The following is a 17,059-nucleotide window of genomic DNA, read 5'->3' on the forward strand; positions in this document are numbered from 1 at the left end:
AAAGAAAACAAATTAGTAAATCAAAACAAAGGAAAGCAAACACATTAGTAATTTAATTAATAAGCAACCAAACGGTAAAGAAAAAAAAACACAACCACTGCAAACGATGGAACAAATTGTCGTTGTCCAACGCCAGCAGAGCAACACTGCAGAAACGCACGGCAGGTATAGCACCAGAACCCAACAACAATCCCGGCCCAGATGGTACTTACTATTTTGGATGAGTGGATCGAGCACACCAGCCACTTGGACAGCCGAAATATAGTACAGGAAACAAGACACACGCACCTCGCAGCGGACTGCTCAGCTATAAAGCTATCTGCCCCGCCCACCAATCAATTGCACGCTTCTCGCTACACCTGGTGTGCATAGTTGGGAGAGTGGTACACCATCCCACCACAGAAACGTTTTACATTGTATTCCTCTGTCTACACGCTCTGGGTAACGGCCGTCGGGATTGCATGTTCCACACTGGCAAAGCTGAACCAGAATTTCCTAATATTTTCCTTGAAATTTTCATGATCGCGGCGCGTTAGCAATAAGAAACCCCGGTAATGTTGACGGAAGTTCAGTTTCTCCAGGTAAGGGGCGTGTACTTTCGGACAAATTGCGGCCACCGATTGGTCAGTTGCTGACAAACCCTAGAATGATTGAAAGGAGTGGGAGGGGGATATCACTTATACATGGCCTTACATGTGTAAGTAACGTCTCCATAGGATTTAAATTAGGGCTTTGTGATGACCATGACAAAACTCTAACTTTGTGCTTTGTAACCACTTTGGTCGCATGCCAGGAGTTATTGTTTATTTGGAAAACCAGTTTGCCCATAAACTGTTACGTCCTGACTGTTGTCTGTAGTTGCTACTTCAGTCTTTCCTGATGAAGACATATTTTATTTTATGAAGTGCACCAGTCCCCCCTGCAGCAAAACAGGCCCACAACATGATGCTGCCATCATCATACTTCACAGTTGGAATGATGTCCCCAGACTTATAATGGTTCACTTTTTCCTCCAAATGTAATGATGGCCATTATGGCCAAACAGTTCCACTTTAGTTCCATCAGACCACTGGACATGCCTCCAAAAATGAAAGTTATTGTCCCTGTGTGCACTTTCAAACTGCATTCTGGCTCATCTTCGCTAAGTGTTTTTGTAGCTGGTGCAGGACATGTTTCATTATGGATAAGGACACTGTCTTATCAGTTTCAGTCAGCATCAGTCACAAGGTCTTTGGCTTTAGTTCTGGGGTCGATTTGCACATTTTTGACCAAAAATACATTCATCTCTGGGACACAGGACCCATCTCTTTCCTGAGTGGTACAAAAGTTGAACATTCCCATCATGTTAATACCTGTGTATAATTGTGTGAAGGGATGATTTTAATATCTTCAAGCATATGCAATTGTTACCAAGAATGATCCAGACTTGTGCAGCTCCAGTTTTCTTCCTGGTATCTTGGCTGCTTTGTCAAACAAGAAAGAAATGTTCGTGCATGTGTGCGGAGGTGTGGCCTCAAAATACATCCACATATGTCCCTCAAGTTAACTCAATTGTACTCACTTGGCCTATCAGACCTTTCTAAACCGTGACATCATCACTGGGGTTTTCCCTTATTTTTCAAAAAGATTCATTCTGTATGTAAACCTCTGATTTTTAAATCTCGGATATTTCCTTTGTCTCATTATTACTGTGGCATTTAACTATATATATATATATATATATATATATATATATATATATATATATATATATATATATATATATATATATATATATATATATATATATATATATTATGGGCTTTCCCACTGACCTAAATTAACAAGACAACAAGCTAAATTTGTTTTGATTTAACTGAAGACAATAAGAAAAAAAAAGTGCATGTTTCTTTTTTTATTTGTCCATGTTTAATTTGTTTCAACTTGGGCTTTCAAAAATTATTAGACACAAATAAAGAGAAAAACAAGTCTTCACAAAATGACTGGACCAAGTAAAATGCAGTTAGCTTTGAAGTGACGACGTGTGAGAAAAACAGTGATTTGATGTATACTTTTCCAAGATACTGAATAGATAGATAATAGATAGATAGATAAATAAACTTAAGAGAGCCGGCTTTTCTGGTTTTGCCGCGCCTGATGCGTGAACGCCTTGCCCACGGTGAGGAATGAAGCGCTTCCTAAACCCGGAGCTACATATACTCCGGGTTTAGGAAGCGCTCCTGGAAAGTTGTGCTCCGGAGTCCAGAGAGAAGTCTACCTCGGTGTGTGTGCGTGTGTATGTCTGTATGTCTACTTCCAGGAATACACAAGGAAGAATAGGAAGCTCCGGTACCCAGCTTTATGTTATTGAATTATGATTCAGAGTTGGCGGCTGCACTGCGAGTGAGAGTATGCTGACCAGGCTGCGTGTCCGAGGAGAAACTGCAAAACGCGACTTCTGAGGGACATTACGCGAAAGCTCGAGCGGCAACTTCATCTCCATCATGGTCAGTAGGCGATTTAAAACTCGCGTCAACTATTCAAAAGAATCTTTTTTTAGGGATGATACAACTGTTTATTAAAGAAAGATAGTTACTAAGCATTAGGTAAAAATAACATTCTCGGTGAATACTGCAACGTCAGCGTGTTTACATTATTTGGCTGCTTTTTTCCCCTCTTCTTTCACAGGGCTTCAGCAACAGGCTGATTTTGGGAGTGATAGGGGCGGCTGTCGTCATCACGTTAATAACAATCCCAGCAGTTTATTATAGCAGTAAGTTCTGATTATGAGCTATTGCCTTCCTTTCTTGGTCTGTCTGTTTCTGTCCTGCATTAAGACTGAATCCCACTCCCCTGGGTTGCATAACCTTCCTCTTTAGTCTATAGGCACTTAGCTCAGAGATTAAGATATTCCCCTGAGAAAGAGAAATGGAGCACTCCTCTCAGAAGCTGATACACAATTGCCAGGGCTGGCCGAATTTATTGTGGGGCCCTATGCAACAACAACATTATACTTTTAACTTTTATATAGTAAACTTGCCAGTTTCTATAAATCTCAAATTAAATTTTTAAACTAATTAAAATATTTTAATTTACCAATGCTGAAACCATCAAATCAAATGTAATAGAATTCTTATTCTTAATAAACAAATGTCATTTATTCTAGATAAATGATTTGTGTTAAAATTCAAGCATTAATGTGGGATCCTAGATAGTTTTGGGCCCCATAGCAGTGGGTTAAGGTGTTTTTCCACTAGACTGCCTCTAACCGGGACGGTCCCGGTCCGCCAGATTCATTTTCCATTAGCAGATCCAGCACTGCTCTGCCTAGTTTTTTGGAACCTACTTTATGTGTAGTACCATCCGCACCAAGCCTGGTGATTGACAGCTGACTGCATTTGTTGATTGACTCGTGATTTACATCACTGAAAACTGAAAAAAAAAACTTTACATTTAGCTGTGGACCACAGACATGCCTTCTGCTGTCAGAGAGCTGTTTAGTACGGAGGAGCAACCTCGAGGTTCTCCATTATTGAGTGTTGCTGGAAACATCAGCAGAGAGTTGCCCACAGCTGTTGCGCCCTCACATCACGCTCACAATAGTAAGGAACAGAGCGTATAATGGAAAAGCTCGCTACCTGGAATAGAACTGAACAGCACATTAACTGGTTAGTGCACCACTTGCCAGTGGAAAAGTGACTTTATTGTGCTCATACCTTCAGGTGTCTTGGAAGATATCTCTCACCTCCACTCCTAACATTTATATGTAGCTTTTCAGAACTAGATTAATTAAATAAAAACCAAGAAGTCTAGTTGAAACATGTTGAAATTCAACTTTATTGTAAGAATGTAAAACTAAGTGTGAAATTTGTTAGAAACTAGGGCGATCTACACTGTGTCCTTAATATCAACCACTTTTAAAGGAAGACTTAAAGATTGCTGTTCCTCTTTGAAACAGCCCTGATTTTATTTAAGCAGCCAACAAGACTGTCACTCTGGAAAAGTAAAAGTGACACCTGTGCTTTTACTTTAGCTATACTTGTCTTGTTGATGGGTAGAAAGACAAAAGTGACCAAATGTATTAAGATGGAGCTTCAGTCCTCTGCTCATCACTGTTGTACCCACAAACCCACAGTCAAACTCACTCCCTGCCAGCAGCTGGCTCTGCACAGTAGCAAGAAATATGGTCCAGAAAAAAACAAGTGTAATCAGTTTGTAATAATAAGAGCGTGACTTATCAGCTTATATAATTACATTTAAAGCAGTAGGAGAGGGGTGCATGTTATCAATAATGAGCCTCCACAGTGTCTGTATGTGTGTGTAATACCTTGAATCGAATCAACATACTCACACACCTCTCCACACACAGCGCTTACCTTTGAGGGGAAAATTACAACTATGTTTTACTCTAAAGAGAATGAGTAGTAGTTTAGCTAAGATTGAGCCTTATGAACTTTAACTTACAAATGATTGAGGAGGCCCAACAAAGAGATTTTTCAGTGAACAATTGAAATGGCTCCAATAGCATAAGCAGCAGGTTTTGGCTTAAATGAACATGTCTTTATGCATCTGTCTAGGATCCGGAGCCAGCAAAAGGCCATTCACTCTTCAGGATTACTTTAATGACACCATCAGAAAGAAATCCTACAATTTGTACTGGATGTCTGGTAATTCTGTTTATTGAATCATCTATCCTGCTGTGCTGGTTATCTAAATCCATAAAACTTCTTCTTCTTTTTTTTTCATTTTCTTGTTGCTACAGATAAAGAGTATGTGCATAAAGAAAGAGATGGAAATGTTTACCTTCACAATGCTGAAACAAAGGACAAGTATCTGTATCTGAGCAATGCAACATTTGTAAAGCAGCTAGTTATTTCAATATATTAATTTTACAACTTTTTAATCTGCACATAATTATTACTAAAAGATCGTATACTTCTTTTAACTTCAGAAAAAAGTGGATGCCACGGATTACTGGTTGTCAGGTGATCATAAATATATTGCCTTCGAAAGCAATTACACTAAGGTGAGAAGCACCCAACAGATGTTTGTGTTGTAAACTTTCTCTTTAACCTGCCAAATTATCTGATGTATAAGTATGAAACATAATCTGTGTTTAAATTCCTGCAGAACTTTAGACATTCCTATTCTGCCTCATATTCCATCTATGACATGACGAAATCGTAAGTAAACTTTGCTATGTCAGTAGTTGTGCACAAAATATGTATGCTGATTTTGATGTGCAACAAAACCATAACAATAAGGAAAAAATAGAAAAAAAGAAAACATGATGACTTACAAAATGAATCAATCATCATAAATTTTAGAGTACATTTTTACCAGACAAGTATAACAAAAAGTTCTTTATCAGGGTTAAGAGTAGACAGACATAGTAATAATTGTCTAAAAATGATTAAGCTAAGTCAGAAAAAAATTATTAATAGCACTATTAAAGCTGCAGGTTGCATTTTTAAGCGATCACTACATGATGACAGTATAGGATGAGAAACATAATCTGTTAAAAAAAAAAAAAAAAAGAGCTAATCCATCTTCTCTAAGTGCTCCCAGTGCTACCTAGAAACAATCAATGAGAGCCAGGAGGCAGGTTTTAGTCCTGTCAATCACAATCTCACACGGAATCAAAACATATACAAAAAGGTTTAATTTAAAATTTGGGAAAATTGTTAAATATTACATTTAAAATAAAATAGAAATGCATAACAAGTCATTATTAACTAACTTAACATGTCAGTCTGGACACATTTACAAAGTCCAGACTGAATAAATATGCCTTTAGTTTCCACAAAAAAAAGAAAAGAAAAATCAACAATACTTTTCAGGTCTTTTCAGGAAACCTGTCGTGACAGAGTTGTAATAAAAATAAATTTCTTAGGTTCACCTGACTAGAATGAGTTTCTTCATTCAATATTTTCTTTGGTTGGAACAATTTGTCACAAAAGAGTGATCTAATCAATAGTATGTGGTTGTTCATAAAAATATTTTGTTTTTATGTTATTTTATCATTGGTCAGGTAGATCCAGAACACAAACATATTTGGATCTCCTTCTTAGACTCATTCATGTCTAAGAAAACAAAACACTTATATATATATATATATATATATGAATTTAATATGACATTCAGCAACAATCAGATTTATACCATTAGCATTTTTATATCACATCTTTTTTTTTTTTATGTATGCATTTACATTCTAAATACTCCTACTGTAATTTGGAAGCAGAATCTGATGATGCATTCAGACATAGGTGAAGTTTAGAGCCTTCAATAAATTCCTTGAATTTGCAATTAACTGTAAAGTAGGTGAGGGAACTTTGAATGTAGGATTATTTTTGAATTTCTCTCTCATTTTTTCATCAAGTTGACAGAGATAAATCCCAGATATACCTTCAGTCACCTGTCAGATTTGATGCTAAGTTTTCTGAGGTTTTGCTTTGTTTTTGCGTTGTGTAATTTGCACCTCTGTTCTTTCAAGGTTATTTTCAGTTCGTTCAAAAACAATTTGCTCTAAATGCTTTTGCTATGTCTTTACAGAACATTTGTAACACCAGCGAGCCTTCCACGCATGGTGCAGTACTTTAGCTTTGCACCAGAAGGAAACCAATATGTGAGTCTAAGGTCTTCGCTCCCTGGTGTATTGCTTAGTTTGCTGGAATAGTAATATGTGATGCTTTGCAAATATGGCAACATTGTTCTATTATTTGTAAGATCATTTACATTTATAGTTTTGACTGAACCTTGTGCTGAAACTTTTAACAAAATAATTGTTGCGCTCTACCTTCCAGGCATATGTCTCAAACTTCAATATTTTTTTAAACTCCAACGTAACTGCTGAGTCAGTGCAGCTGACACACAATGGGAAAAAGAATGAAATCCTCAATGGCATTCCTGACTGGACATATGAGGGTGAGTAAGCTAAAAATTGTTGGGTCAAAAACAACCTTTTTTTTTTTTTCTTTTGTTAAGTCCGTTTTTGATTTGAAATGGCACAATGATTTTACTGTTAGTCCAGGTTTGGTTTTAAACCAAAAAATTGTGTAATAGTGACTAAATTCCTAATGATAAGTCGACCATGAACTCATATCATGAGTAAGTAATGGCTTTGTAGTAAATTATATTTATGTTCAAATGGAATCTTTTTATTTTATAAAAATATAACTAAGTAAAAACTAATCGACAGTTAACAATCAAATATGGATACCATCATGCCTAATATTTAACACACAAAAATATTTTTAGTTTTTACTTTGACATATTTTAACAGGTTTTTTTATGACTTTCAGAGGAAGTCTTTGCTTCAAACGGGGCAATATGGTGGTCCTCAACAGGAAGATTTTTGGCTTATGCACAGTTTAACGACACAGAAGTTCAAAAAGTGGAGTTCCCTTGGTACGGATCAGAGCAATATCCTAAAACTGTGGCTATTCCTTACCCAAAGGTTTGATGATATGACTTTTAAAAACAGTATAGTCATTTCCAAGCACAATGTCTGTTAAACGTTACTGCTATTTTTTAGATTATAGGTTTTTAATGCATTATCCCGTTTGTTCTGGTCAATTTCTTTTATCATAGGCTGGATCAAACCTCACCAAAGTGAAGCTGTTTGTTGTTGACACCGCAAATCCCACCCTCCATTCACAGCTTGCTCTTCCTGCTTCCATGGCTGCAAGGTTTGTTCATAAAAACGTATAGTCCTACCTTAACACGTAACACTGATTACATGATTAAGCAGAGGTTAATGCGATGTATTCACAATTTGCCCCATTTGAAAGCCTTGTCATTTTCTTTTGCTTTTTACTCAGTGATCACATTTTGTGCTCAGTGACCTGGGCAACAGATGAACGCGTCGCTGTGCAATGGCTCACAAGGAAACAGAATCATGTGGTTGTAGCCATCTACGACTTTGATGGGAGCAGCTGGAGAGAGAAAGAGGTGGATGTCACGACTCAAGTTACCTGTCCTGTCAGAAAATCCTCATGAGTTTTCAATGAGATGATTCTAAGATTCATACTGATGCTGAATTAAAACATTTACTCTTTGCAGAAATTTGAGCAAACGAGCAAGACAGGTTGGATTGGCCATGTAAGTTTCCAAAAGGCAAATTTACTTTTTTTTATTTCAACCATTTAATGTCTGATAATTAAAAGATTTGTATTGTTTAATTTTTTTTTCCTCAGTATATGCCACTGCCTATTTTCTTTGCTGAGGATAAACTCAGTTTCTACAAAGTAATGAGTGACACTCAAGGCTACAAACATATTCATTACATAAAAAATGTAAGTGTTTTTTTTTCTAGCAATTTAAAGCTAAATCTATTCCTTCCTGCCTTTCTTTAATCGTGTTGTTTTATTTTTATTTTGAATAAGGGCAAAGCCACACCAATTACATCTGGAAAATGGGAAGTTATTTACATATCAAAATTAACCAAGGATGCCATGTGAGTGAAATTACCACACCTTTAATGCAAAATCATACATCCATCAGTGAAAATGTCAAAAAAAATGGACTGATGTTAAATTGTTTCCTACAGATATTTTGTAAGTAATCAACATGAAAGAAACCCTGTCAAGAGAAATCTTTACAAGTAAGCAATTTTGTGAATATCTTGTCACTGAAGAACAATATTAAGGTCATCATGGGGTGGCAGAAAAGTTGCATAATTTTTACATGAAACTATGTATGCAAAAGTTACTTATAAAGCTTCTGGTAAAATGTAGTATTGATATGTCATCTTACAATCTCTTCAGATCATTCTGAAGCCTACAAAATCAAAATACAGTAAAGTTTGTAGTTATAATGTGACAAAATGTTAAAAAGTTCAAAAGGTGTACAAAGTACTGCACAGTGGTGATGAGTTTTTATATCACAAAATTTATCCTATGCTTTTTGCCAGACCACCTTAAATAAATAATAATTAATTTCAATCATTTTTACACATCTTTGCCAGTATGGAAGACTATTTGTTAAACTGAAAAGACAGACTATTGGACGAGCTAATTAGACTCTTGTAAAATATAATTTACACAACTTAAATGAGATTTTCTTTGTTTTTCAAATCAGGATTATGCTTGGAAGCAGTCCCTCAACCCCCATGTGCCTCACCTGTGGCTTACATGAAGACAGGTGTCAGTACAACTCAGCTTACTTAAGCGTTGACGCCTCCTTCTACCGAATGGACTGCTATGGTCAGTTGGCTTTATATGTGTTCGCAAGCAATAACTCAGCCATGCAGGAAACATCTGTGAACAATAATCAAAGTTTAGACGTCACAAAGACGGCTAATATTGGTGTGAAATGTCTTTGCGAATTTATGTCTGTCTTGTTTGAACTAGGACCTGGATTGCCCCTTTACACACTTATGGACAACAGGGGCTCCGGTGCAGGAACAGGTATTTCTTTTTATGGTTTGCTGATTTATTTTATTTTATTTTTTTCGTTTCTGTTAAAAAATAATAATAAAAAAAATAGAGAATGTTTGATCTGTTTGTTAACATTGAGTGCACAAAAACAATTTTCAACTTTTTTTTTTTTTTTAAGTTTATGTGTTTATTTTTATTTTAGAGCTATCAATTTTGGAAGACAATAAGGATCTGGAAAATCTTCTGTCTGAATTTCAAATGCCAACAATGAAATATGGCACTGTAAAGATTGCAGGATTTGGTGAGGCATACATGTTCAAAACTACAAACTCTCATTTAAAACTCTCCATGTAGGTTTTCTTTCTGGTTTAAAACATCACTTCAAACTGAAAATGTAATTAACTATGTTTTGCATAATTACCTTATCATACTTTAAAACGATCCACAATAAATATACAGATATTTATCAAGTTTCGTTCCTTGCTAACATCAGTCCCTCCAAACCCTTTTTGAATAAACAGATATGTGGTATCAAATGATGTTGCCACCAGATTTCCAGAAGTCCAAAAAATATCCTCTCCTTATTGATGTGTAAGTAAACAACATCTCAGTCTGCCACAACTTACCATCTCGGAAGGCCTTATGGTGACTCTGTTCCTTGCAGGTACGCTGGCCCCTGTAGTCAGAGTGTAAGCTATCAGAACAAGCTTAACTGGGGAACGTACCTCTCCAGTTCACTCGGAATCATCGTAGCCAGTGTTGACGGAAGGGGAAGCGGTTATCAGGGTGATGAGATAATGCATGCGATCTACAGACAGCTCGGGACCTTTGAAGTGGAAGACCAAATGTCAGCAGTGAGGTGAAGAAAATGAACTTCAAAAGATTTATTTATTTTTCTCAGCTATAACATTATTTCTGTCTTACAGGAAATTCATCGACATGGGTTTTATTGACAAAGATAGAATTGCAATATGGGGCTGGGTAGGTTGCCTGTATTTTGATGATTAATTTTCTTTGTCTTATAAATCAGTTGCATTCTTTTATTTATGAGTGTAAATCTTCATCTTCAGTCATATGGTGGTTATGTCGCCTCAATGGCTTTGGGTGCTGGCACTGGACTCTTCAAGTGTGGGATTGCTGTGGCCCCAGTAGCCAAGTGGGACTATTATGGTATGTGATAAGTTTTTTCTTGTTTAGCACCAGTTTTCTCTGATCAAACTAGAGAAGCATCAATTTCATCCTCAAAATTTTTTTCTTACATTTCCTCTTTCCTTTATTGTGTCCTCCTTGCTACTCTTCTTCCTTCACATCTCTTTCCTCCCTTCCTGCAGCATAAATATCTGCCGTAAAGTCAGAGTAAACTTTACAATATTGTAATTAAAATAAACATGAACAGCTGATAGAGCTAAAGACTTCAAGAATAAGTTGTTTGAACACTGTAATTAATGTTTATTTAATGGTCTGAGCCCAAATGATATTCTGATTTTTTTTTTTTTTTAGATGCAGTTTACACTGAGCGCTACATGGGCAAACCATCAGAGAATTCAGACTCTTACAAAGTAAGCAACAAACACCCTCGTCCAAATGATAATAATAGTAGTAGTATTATTTTTAATTATTATTACCTAAAAGCCTGATCTGTTTTGGTCAGGCTTTTAGGTCACAATCCTATCTGCATATGACACTTATATTTTCTGAGTGAGAAAAGATTTTTTTCTTCATGAAGTTCTTTTTAAATTACTTACCTTAAATTACTTAGCTTTATATGAAGGCCATGATTTATCTGCAGTATGTTTCATGTTTTCAAAATTGCTAGATATGGCTCTGAAATTACTCTTGCTCATTAGAATCCACTGTTCTGATTTGAGACACAAAACACATTATTGTCTCTGGATTTTCTCTTTTCTGTTTCATAGAACTCCACAGTCACATCAAGAGCAAAGAACTTTAAAAAGGTTGACTATCTCCTTATTCACGGCACAGCAGACGGTACGCTCTGTGGTTTCTCCTGTTTTTGAACATGTGTTAACCTTTTTTTTCCCCCCCATTGCTTAGTAACAGAATAAAGTCACGCACAAATGGTTTCTATTTGCTTCAAATGAGATTTCAGCTTTGACATTCAGTCACGTTGTAATTTGCTGTTTTTCCTTTAGACAATGTCCATTTCCAGCAGGCTGCACAGATTTCCAAAGCTCTGGTGGAAGAACTTGTGGATTTTGAGGCAATGGTAAATATTGGCTGAGGGAACTAGACTAATATTGGTCTTGAATGTGCTTTTGTTTAAAGAGAGTTTCAAATGGAAAAAGACCACCATTAGTTATTTCATAAAATGTAAGATAGCTTTGATCATATCGTTAATTTTGTTATCTTTGGAGTAATTTTTTGTTTTTGTTTTAATTTCAGTGGTATACTGACAAGGATCACTCTCTCAGTGGACAAGCCTATCATCATACATACACCCTCATGAGTCACTTTCTGCAGAAATGCCTCCTCAATCCTGAATAGATGTGAAAAAGAGTCTTTAGCATTTATAAAGGAACGTTTTAAACAATTGCCTTGTTTTACTTTTAACAACATGTTGACCAGTCGGGTAAATTTCATGTTTCATTGCTCAAAAATTTGAGCCTTTTTGTTATTATTAAAATATGTGACTTTTAGAAAAGGCCATTGCATGCATTTTGAAGTTTTGTCTTTTTTATATGAATGTGATAACTTACGTCACGCTGTGTTATGCTGTGTCACGCTGCACTGTGGAGTGGTGTCTTTACTCTTGTAATATTGCATTGATGAAGATACAATAAAGATTGTTTTAAGATATAGACAGCTTGTCATTTGCAGTTCCTAACAGTTATTGAAAGTTGCACTGGAGAAATTGTCTGTAGGTCTGAGTGTAGCTACAGATGTTAAGGATGTCAAATTAATAAATAAAGCAAAGAACAGCGATATTTAAACTTAAGATTTTCTTATAGATTGCATTTGTTTTAGTAATAACTGTATTAGATAAATATTTTCCCAAAATTTTTATTATTTAGTTTATTTTCTTGTCTTTTGGGTAAATGAGCTGAACATTTTTCTGTCAAAGTTAACAATTATACTTTGTAGAAATGTTTATGTTGGAGTAGATACTATTTTTATTTCAGAGACTTAAAGATGTTTTATGACCATCCAGCTGTCATGCTTTGTTTTTTTAACCAAGATTACATTCAGGGCACTGAGCCAGAAGCTGACTAATGGCTTGAGAGTAGTTGAGGATGTGCTAAGGTTTTTGTGACGAAGGGAGTCACCTGAGAGAATGCTCCTCATCTCTGCTATATAAGGCCGAGCAGATGGGGAGGACACCATGAAGAAGCTCCACACGCAGGAGAGAAGAACGATAACAATCAACGCAAAATAAGATTCCTCTCTTAAAGAATCTGCACAAGAGAACACAGGTAAGATTTTTTTTTCACAATCCATTCTGAAAGCTCAAACAACTCATTTAGGTAAAAAAAAATACTATTTGTCTCTATTTTTGCTCATTTTCAGGCAGCTTAAACAATGAAAAGTGCTCAGTGTCTTGCTGGACTTATGCTCCTTATCATCATCCAAAGCAGTTGGCAGGTGCCTGACCAGGACACAGACCGAACACCGCTGTAAGACCATATTTCAGTGTTCATACTTATCAGTTTGATTTATGTTAGTGTTTAGAAGAAAAAACCTAAATAATACAAGACTAATCTTCATATTATTCTACTTTCTATTATTACTATAATTTATTTCTATTATAAATATTATTATTTAGTTGAGTAAAAGGATAAAAAAGATATGTATGCTTTCTCGTTAGTCCATGTCCAAGTAAAAGTTTGCTTTTCCTATTTTCTTAAGGTACTTTTGAAGTTGAAATGCAAAAGTGTAAACGTAGCTATATATTTGATAGGTTTGTATTAACAATAATAATAATAACATGTTGGAAGAAAATGTTGTTAAGCTCCAAACGATCAGTAAGTCCTGGCAAATTTAAACTTGAAGTAATTTTACCAGTATCTTTCGTCTGACCAGATGTGATATTTACGTTTTGGAAAGGTCCACCCAGAGTCCCATCTGGAATCTGATATTAAATCTACAAAGGGAGCTAAAGATTAGGGTGATGTCAAGGATGCCTTCCAAATTCAAAGTTTGGGACTCATCACCAAAGATAATTTGTTAAAATACCCGTGGAAAGTTAGAAGACTTTCAGGAACCATATTTCCACAGACTTTTGAGAAAGATATACATAATTTGACGCCATTTTTCATGAAAAATCAAAATAAATTATTTTAGTGATGTCTTCTTCTGAAATGAGGCTCATTTTACAAAAGTCTATGAAAGTTTCTCAAAACGCCACTGACATGTCTTACCAGAAACAAATTTTGTGGTTGAATAAATGTGATGAATCCAGAAACATCAGTGGTATGAATAAATTCAGCCTGACTTTATTTTGTCGTTGATGAGGATGTTGCACCTAAAATATCGGTGTGATGCAGTGAAATAATCCGGCCAGCAGACTCTTTCCATGATCCTCTTGTACATAGCTTAAATCTAAGTGTGTGTGTGTGTGTATGTGTGTGTCATTTAACTCAGCTCTTTCTGTCACGTTTTCCTTTTAGATTGTTGAGTGAAAACTCAATTTTAAGTGATCCCATTGAGTTCCCAAACATGAAAAGGCACTCAGAGGGAACATTTTCCAATGACTACAGCAAATACCTGGAAACAAGAAGAGCTCAAGACTTTGTCCAGTGGCTGAAGAATTCAAAAAGGAACGGGTGAGTGCATGAAAATGTTCCAATGAAGCATTTGAAGCATATGGTTGGTAGAGTAACATTTCCTAATGTCCTAACATGGCAAATGTTCTTTCTTCTACAGGAATTTATTCAGACGCCATGCAGACGGCACCTACACCAGCGACGTGAGCTCTTACCTGCAGGACCAGGCAGCCAAAGAGTTTGTCTCCTGGTTGAAGACCGGCCGAGGCAGAAGAGACTAAACTCCTCAGCTGCTGTCGTTCTTGTAAAACGATGCAGCTGTTTTTCACTGATTCTGTGCAATTACATGTGTCACAACCTGTACTACACTTTCTTCTGGCAACACAATTAAATGTGTCTTCACAAGAAGCCTTAGTGGCCTTCAGTGGTTGAAGGAGATACTTTTAGAAATATTGAAAAAAAAAAAAAAAAAGTTGCAAATGTGGTTGGAAATTTTATGGAGAATTAGCTGATTAAATATTTGATCATTTTCTTATTCACTTGAATTTTTAGAATTTAAATTATGTTGTTGGTCTAATCTTCACATCTAGCATTAAACTACCCTTCCTCGCAGTTTTCAATAAAGAAATGTGTACAATTCTTAAGTTCCCTTTCTATCATGTCATATCCAAAGGAGGATGAATGATGTTTTAGGTGTGTAAAAAAAAATTGAGAGTAGCTGAGGATGTGCTAAGGTTATTGTGACAGAGGGAGTAACAACATGCAATTCAAGTCTCTTAGAACTATTTTCACTTGAGCTAATTTTATCTTACATGTCAGGGTTAATTTATTGTTTTGAGATCTCACGTCCCAGCGTGCAGAACATGTGTCCTGTTGCGTTCTCTCGACCCTCCTTGCGAATGAAGACAGAAGGAAAATCAATAAACATGTTTGTCCCCAGGGAGAACTATGCAGAGGGATTTCTGCAAGGTATGCAATGATGTGTTTCACCTGTCAGCTGCTGACTGGGGAAGGACCTCCCCATGATGATCAGGCCTGCACACCAAGGACAGTCCTGCTAAATAAAGGAAAATCATGTCAATCAGCTCGGCATCAGACCGGCTGGGATCAGTAGCTGGGTCAACACTTTTGATTTCCTCGTAGCACTGAGAAGGAAACAGTAATTCACATGAGCCAGCAGCGTGACACGCTCAGGGGATGTTCCACCTCTCCGAGCTGTCATCTGCAGCACATCAAACCATCTGTTGATTGCAAAGGAGAACCTGTGCCCAGTCCCGCTTAAGGCCGGATGTGTGAAGGCAAAGCGGTTGCATTGACACTAGGTGTTCCTGTCATGTTTTCTACAACAAAGCCACACATTAGCACAGGGGCCTAATCAGCTAGCAGGTGATCCGATATATGATTAGAGGCCAACGCTGATGTTTGCTTAAACACACGATATTAATTTGATTGTTAAGCCACGGTGTTTTATCATCTTTATTACGATTTATTTACGTAACTATGTACAAGTGCATTTCAGTATACAACAATATCAATAAGACAACTTTTATTTACGTTGTTACACTCAAAAAGTGAAACATCTTGAATTATTGAGGTTTGAACACTTGTAATACAGACAATACAGTACCTCATAAATACTTTCAAAACAATGTACTACACAAGTCATAGCTTTAGTCTTTGAAAAGTTGACAACGGTAAAACATTCAACAGTTAAATGGCTTAATGACTCAGTTAAGATAAATGTAACACTAAAGATTGAAGAAGTACACTGTCACTAGAAAGCAATAGACTGTAAGACCTTTCTCGCATCACAAAACAATCTGCTGAAAAAAACCCCAATCCGTATAATCTTAAAACCCACAAAAAATATATATAAACATTTCAATACATGGAAAGGATAGCATTGTATAGGCGTGATGATCTATTGCTTGTGATTTCTAGATTGTATGGTATGTAATTTGGTTAAAAACATATAGATACATAATACCAGTCACAGAAACAGGAAATTGTGCAAATCACATGTAATTATAACTTTGTATTGTTTAAAAGTTTCACAGTTTTATTGGTTTTGAAACCGTACTGTTTTTGTATGATCTTGACAGCTGTGTTTTCTTGCAAACAGATTTGAATGTATAAAATCAGAAGGGCTAAAAATGGAGAGACATCGTGGGACAGGCAGGCTGCACTATCCAAACCACCTTTTGGCTTTTTTTTTTTTTTTTTGCAATCTCATGAAATTTCTTTTTAATATATTTTCATGTTTATGATTCTGAAGTTCAACAACAAAGTTAACAAAGCATAAATGTAATTGCAAAATACATATTTATGTCAAAAGTCCTTCAATTCAGGTGTTCGATCCCTTCCAAGGCCACAAGTGTGTACACTCCATCACCTTGGCATGCAGACTGCTTACATAATTTTGTGAAAGAATGAGTCAGTCTTAAGAGCTCGATGAATTCTAGTGATACTTTGATGGAACGCCACCTGTGCCACAACGCCAGTCATGCAATTTCCTCGCAGCTAAATAATCAATCTGAAAATTGTTTTCATTCTTTCGACGAAAACTAATTTACTGCCTTAGACAAAATTTCTGTGAAAGAGTACAGCCTAATAATTTTGAAAACCTTCATAGATGCTTTATTTTCTTCAGTCGTTGGCATTCCAGGTATTTCCAAATGAGCTTTTTGACATCTCATCTGTGATATTGATGATGGGTATTCCTCTGTAAAAACAAGAGACAGAAAATTGTCTAAATATAAAAATAAGACAAAGTTTATTCATTATACAGAAAATGATTCTGTCCACGGAGTCTTTACAATGGCACTATGACTCACTTATATCCCCCCAGTGGCACTTGCACAACACCTTCCTCTTCTGCTAGAATACTCTGCTCTTCTTCCTAAAGTTAAACCATCAGACATTTTAGTACAGAAAAATGTAGAATTATTTGAAAGTAATATAGATCCGCTAAAAAAAAGA

General features: G+C 36.1%; 3 protein-coding genes across 4 annotated transcripts in view; 2 read left to right on the forward strand and 1 right to left on the reverse strand.

The window, feature by feature from the left end:
* Nucleotides 1–355: 355 nt before the first annotated feature.
* LOC122840228 (fibroblast activation protein, alpha) lies at nucleotides 356–12,178 on the forward strand. Of its 2 annotated transcripts, none has more exons than XM_044132481.1 (27): nucleotides 356–581; nucleotides 2,363–2,486; nucleotides 2,668–2,752; nucleotides 4,557–4,646; nucleotides 4,742–4,836; nucleotides 4,931–5,005; nucleotides 5,110–5,162; nucleotides 6,535–6,607; nucleotides 6,786–6,906; nucleotides 7,284–7,438; nucleotides 7,573–7,670; nucleotides 7,803–7,932; nucleotides 8,044–8,082; nucleotides 8,178–8,276; nucleotides 8,367–8,437; nucleotides 8,531–8,584; nucleotides 9,061–9,185; nucleotides 9,333–9,389; nucleotides 9,562–9,660; nucleotides 9,881–9,950; nucleotides 10,024–10,218; nucleotides 10,286–10,340; nucleotides 10,430–10,529; nucleotides 10,860–10,918; nucleotides 11,276–11,348; nucleotides 11,513–11,586; nucleotides 11,763–12,178. In XM_044132481.1, exons 2-27 carry the CDS (start codon nucleotides 2,484–2,486, stop codon nucleotides 11,862–11,864), a joined length of 2,250 nt encoding a protein of 749 aa, XP_043988416.1. In that variant the 5' UTR covers nucleotides 356–581; nucleotides 2,363–2,483; the 3' UTR covers nucleotides 11,865–12,178. The 2 variants fall into 2 exon arrangements, with proteins under 2 accessions (XP_043988416.1, XP_043988417.1); XM_044132482.1 differs by lacking the exon at nucleotides 356–581 and adding an exon at nucleotides 2,210–2,261.
* Nucleotides 12,179–12,614: 436 nt separating this feature from the next.
* On the forward strand, nucleotides 12,615–14,702 carry gcgb (glucagon b). The gene is made up of 4 exons (XM_044131957.1): nucleotides 12,615–12,790; nucleotides 12,885–12,991; nucleotides 13,985–14,140; nucleotides 14,241–14,702. Exons 2-4 carry the CDS (start codon nucleotides 12,897–12,899, stop codon nucleotides 14,359–14,361), a joined length of 372 nt encoding a protein of 123 aa, XP_043987892.1. The 5' UTR covers nucleotides 12,615–12,790; nucleotides 12,885–12,896; the 3' UTR covers nucleotides 14,362–14,702.
* Nucleotides 14,703–15,542: 840 nt separating this feature from the next.
* Nucleotides 15,543–17,059, reverse strand: part of LOC122840324 (sodium-driven chloride bicarbonate exchanger-like) — a 34,293-nt gene continuing 32,776 nt past the window's right edge. Inside the window, exons 30-31 of the mRNA XM_044132613.1 lie at nucleotides 16,915–16,979; nucleotides 15,543–16,802 (exon numbers count right to left, since the gene is read on the reverse strand). Coding sequence (XP_043988548.1) covers nucleotides 16,727–16,802; nucleotides 16,915–16,979 — 141 coding nt within the window. The 3' untranslated portion in view covers nucleotides 15,543–16,726. The remainder of the gene's footprint in view (nucleotides 16,803–16,914; nucleotides 16,980–17,059) is intronic.

The sequence above is a fragment of the Gambusia affinis genome, linkage group LG11 (genome assembly GCF_019740435.1).
Source record: "Gambusia affinis linkage group LG11, SWU_Gaff_1.0, whole genome shotgun sequence".
NCBI lineage: Eukaryota > Metazoa > Chordata > Actinopteri > Cyprinodontiformes > Poeciliidae > Gambusia > Gambusia affinis.

Excerpts from the sequence above, each read along its gene's own strand:
- LOC122840228 (XM_044132481.1), top strand. Across the intron at positions 10,341-10,429 it reads GAATTGCAATATGGGGCTGG|TCATATGGTGGTTATGTCGC; the intron begins GTAGGTTGCCTG and ends CTTCATCTTCAG. Across the intron at positions 11,349-11,512 it reads TATTCACGGCACAGCAGACG|ACAATGTCCATTTCCAGCAG; the intron begins GTACGCTCTGTG and ends TTTTTCCTTTAG.
- gcgb (XM_044131957.1), top strand. The coding sequence starts at position 12,897 with ATGAAAAGTGCTCAGTGTCTTGCTGGACTTATGCTCCTTATCATCATC. Across the intron at positions 12,992-13,984 it reads GACACAGACCGAACACCGCT|ATTGTTGAGTGAAAACTCAA; the intron begins GTAAGACCATAT and ends TTTTCCTTTTAG. Across the intron at positions 14,141-14,240 it reads AAGAATTCAAAAAGGAACGG|GAATTTATTCAGACGCCATG; the intron begins GTGAGTGCATGA and ends TTTCTTCTACAG.